This window comes from Echinops telfairi, unplaced genomic scaffold, assembly GCF_000313985.2.
Source record: "Echinops telfairi isolate 266 unplaced genomic scaffold, ASM31398v2 ScPeMD7_1;HRSCAF=3_0, whole genome shotgun sequence".
Lineage (NCBI taxonomy): Eukaryota > Metazoa > Chordata > Mammalia > Afrosoricida > Tenrecidae > Echinops > Echinops telfairi.
In genome coordinates, this window is record NW_022103896.1 from 29964477 (window position 1) to 29967868 (window position 3392).

General features: G+C 37.8%; 1 protein-coding gene across 1 annotated transcript in view; it reads left to right on the forward strand.

Annotated features, from left to right (window-relative positions):
• The window catches only part of NUDCD1 (NudC domain containing 1), an 84239-nt gene that overhangs the window by 47877 nt on the left and 32970 nt on the right, over nucleotides 1-3392 (forward strand). The window contains exon 7 of the mRNA XM_004697677.2: nucleotides 2882-3086. Coding sequence (XP_004697734.1) covers nucleotides 2882-3086 — 205 coding nt within the window. The remainder of the gene's footprint in view (nucleotides 1-2881; nucleotides 3087-3392) is intronic.

Sequence of the window (3392 nt, forward strand, 5' to 3'; positions counted from 1 at the left end):
AACAGAAGATTAAATGACTTTCCTTCTTACAAAATCACTCGTTTTTAAATTGTTTTAATCTATTGTAATCTTGTTTGTGATGCCTTTAAGAGGCCATCCATGCTTTTAATTTTCAGTGTGGCCAAAGTCCATAAATAAAATTTCCTCTATAAAAAAAAAAAAAAAGTCCATCTAGATCTTATGAGAAGGTACACCCCCAGAGCTGGAATTGCTCTGGACAGAACAGAGCTTTTGTAGTGGGCATTTTCCCACCAGGCGAGCATTAAGCACCGTGCTCTGAGTTAGTGCACTCAGAGGTGTCACAGTGAATATTTTCGTAAAAGCAAGTTTCTCTCAAACCTCAATTTTTGTGATGGCTGATTTAAAAGAATAGTCTGCGGCTGTGAAATTTTGTTTCCTGCTTGGGGAATGCTACAGAAACTGGTATGATGTTGAACACGGCTTATAAGGACAGCGCTATGGGAAAAACTCAAGTGCATGAGGGGTTTTCAAAAAAGGTGATATGTCGGTTGATGATAAACCTCGTTCTGGATGTCAGTGAACTTCCCGAATGGGCAAAAATGTCCACTCGTAGTGCATTTGGAGTTCATTCCACCAGGTCAGACTGTTAAATCAAGCTTTCTCTTTAGGGATCCTCAAAAGATTGCATAACAGTCTACAACAACAAAGAAGCTTGATTGTGCCAGACAGAGGACTAGTTTTGCCACCACGACAATGCACCTGCTCATACTGCCATCTTAGTGCGCTATTTTTTGGCAAAAAACAGCATGCCTCTTGCCCCTCACCTTACTCACCTGACCTCACTCTGCATGACTTTTTGTTTTGGAAATAAAGAGGGACATAAAAGGACAGTGGTTTGACAATGTGGAATAGGTGAAGAAAAAATGAGGGGAGGTACTGTCAGCCACCCAAAGAGATGAGTTTGAAAAATGTTTCTAAGAATGGAATTGCAGATTTGAAAAATGTATTATATGCAACGAAGAGTACAAGGTTGTTTTGTAGAAAATTTTAAAAAAACATAGTTTTAAAAAAAACACTATAGTTTTTGGGGGGGCAGTACCCCCTTGTAAATTCATTTCTAAAATATAATGTTTGTTAAAGTAGTTTTTTAAGTCATTTTATTGGGGGCTTTTACAGCTTATAACATTCCATACATCAATTGTATTGAGCATATTTGTACGTATGTTTTTATCATTTCCAAAACATTTCTACTTGGTCCTTTGGTATAAGTTCTTCTTTTTTCCCATCCCTCCCCCAGTTTCTCACCCTCATGAATCCTTGGTCAATTATATATTGTTATTATTATTTCATATCTTACACTGTCCGTTGTCTCCCTTCACCCACATTTCTGTTATTCATCCCCTTTGGTGGGGGGGAGCTACATATCCAATCTTGTGATGGGTTCCCCTTTCTTACCCTTCCCCCTCCCTGACTATGCCCATACCCTCATGATATCACTGCTCCCACGACTGTTCCTGAGGGGTTATCTGCCCTGAATTCCGTGTGTCAAGAGCTCTTATCTGTACCAATGTGTGTTCTCCAGTCTAGCCAGATTTGTAAGGTAGAACTGGGTCATGGTAGTGGGGCAGAGGATGTATTCAGGAACTAGAGGAATGATGTGTGATTCGTTGTTGCTATACTACACCTTGGTTGACTCATCCCTTCCTTATAATCCTTCTGTGCGGGGATATCCAATCAAGTAAATTACTTTTTACTTCAAGTAGAAGTGATCATTCAGGAAGATACATTATAATTACTTTGTATTGAGCGTATGGAGAACCCCTAAAATGTTTCTGTAATACAGCATGAACCTCATTTTTCAGAATAACAAAGCCACATTTACTGAGTTTATAACTCACTGCCATCGAGTTAATTTTGACTCATGACAGTTTATAATATACACTAAGTCATAAGATTTATAGGAAATCATTTAAATGCATTTACTTATATAAATGTCAGCAATGTTTTCTATTGTATGCTATAAATCATAAATGATGATCTATAAAATGAGATTTAGAGCTGAAATGTGCTTGCCAAAATTTTTACATGGTTGAGCCAGGATTTGGGCCCAGGACTAAGCAAGTCAGCAGTTTCAGTCATTAACCATTGTTTTATATTCGGTCCTGATTTAGGACTCAGACAAATCAAAGTTAGTTTATAAATGCTGCTTAGCAAATATTTATTCATTTTGTATTTATACTTTACTTCCTTATTGCCGTAGTTATAGTATAATGAATCAAAAGAAGTTTCCTTAGCAGCTTGTTTTCTTAGTCCAAGGAGATATACACAAAGATGAAGGGAGATTATTTTATAGAGGTATTGGAGTGAATATGCTGACAGCCCTTGACCTTCCTATGATTCTGCTTACATGCAGCAGAGTTGTGGAGTAGGACAGGCAATGGCTACATATGACAAGAAAAAGTCATCTTTGTGTGTGTTTGTGTGTGTGTATGATTAGCCTACCGAATACATCCTTTCTTTGTACCAGTTACTTGCTGTCGTGTTGGCAAATCCAAGCAGTGGTAAACGTTTTGTTACCAGAGAGTGGCTTCTGGCTTATTTAGTATTCCTATGAATTAAGAATCTACTGTGTGGAGATGGGTGGTGGGGAGACAGAGAGGAGAGAAGGAATGAGAATAAAGGGTTACTGTCAGGGTTTTTCCATATGACTGAAAGAAGAAAATACAGCCCTTTAAGTGAAAATTTCCTAGCAAGATCTGTGTCTATTTTTCAGTAAAATTACTCTTCCCCTCAACCTTTTTAAAAAGCTGGTTATTAGGAAGCAGGCTAAGTAAGAGTCTTTTAGATAGGTGCTCTTCTGTTCGATTTCTGTATCCCAGTCTAGTTTGTTACTGCATGAAGAACCTTTCCCTCCTCCTAGAACCGCTGTATTACTGGCAACAGACTGAAGAGGATCTGACAGTAACAATTCGGCTTCCAGAAGACACTGCTAAGGAGGACATTCAAGTGCAGTTTTTGCCAGATCACCTCACCATTGTGTTGAACCGGCAGCTGTTTTTGGAAGGAAAGCTCTATTCATCTATTGATCATGAAAGTAGCACCTGGATAATAAAAGAAAATAATAGGTATTTTTATTGCTCTATTTACATTTAAATGTTTAGTTCTGGTTATTTCCTTTTTCAGCCTCCCTCCCTCTTTACCATCAGAAGGATGCAACAGTTGGCTCTTTGGAATTGCTGGTTATTTCTTTAAGATAATGCTTTAAAGTGGAATTTCTGGGTCAAAGAACAAAGGTTAAATTAGTAGTATAATTTTTCCTTGAAGTCTATAGTAGTGCTTTGTATTACCTGCCCTGGATCTAATAAAAAACAGTAATGGTAAATGTGTTAGACAGGGTTCTCTAGAGAAACAAAGCCAGAATGCTAATAATT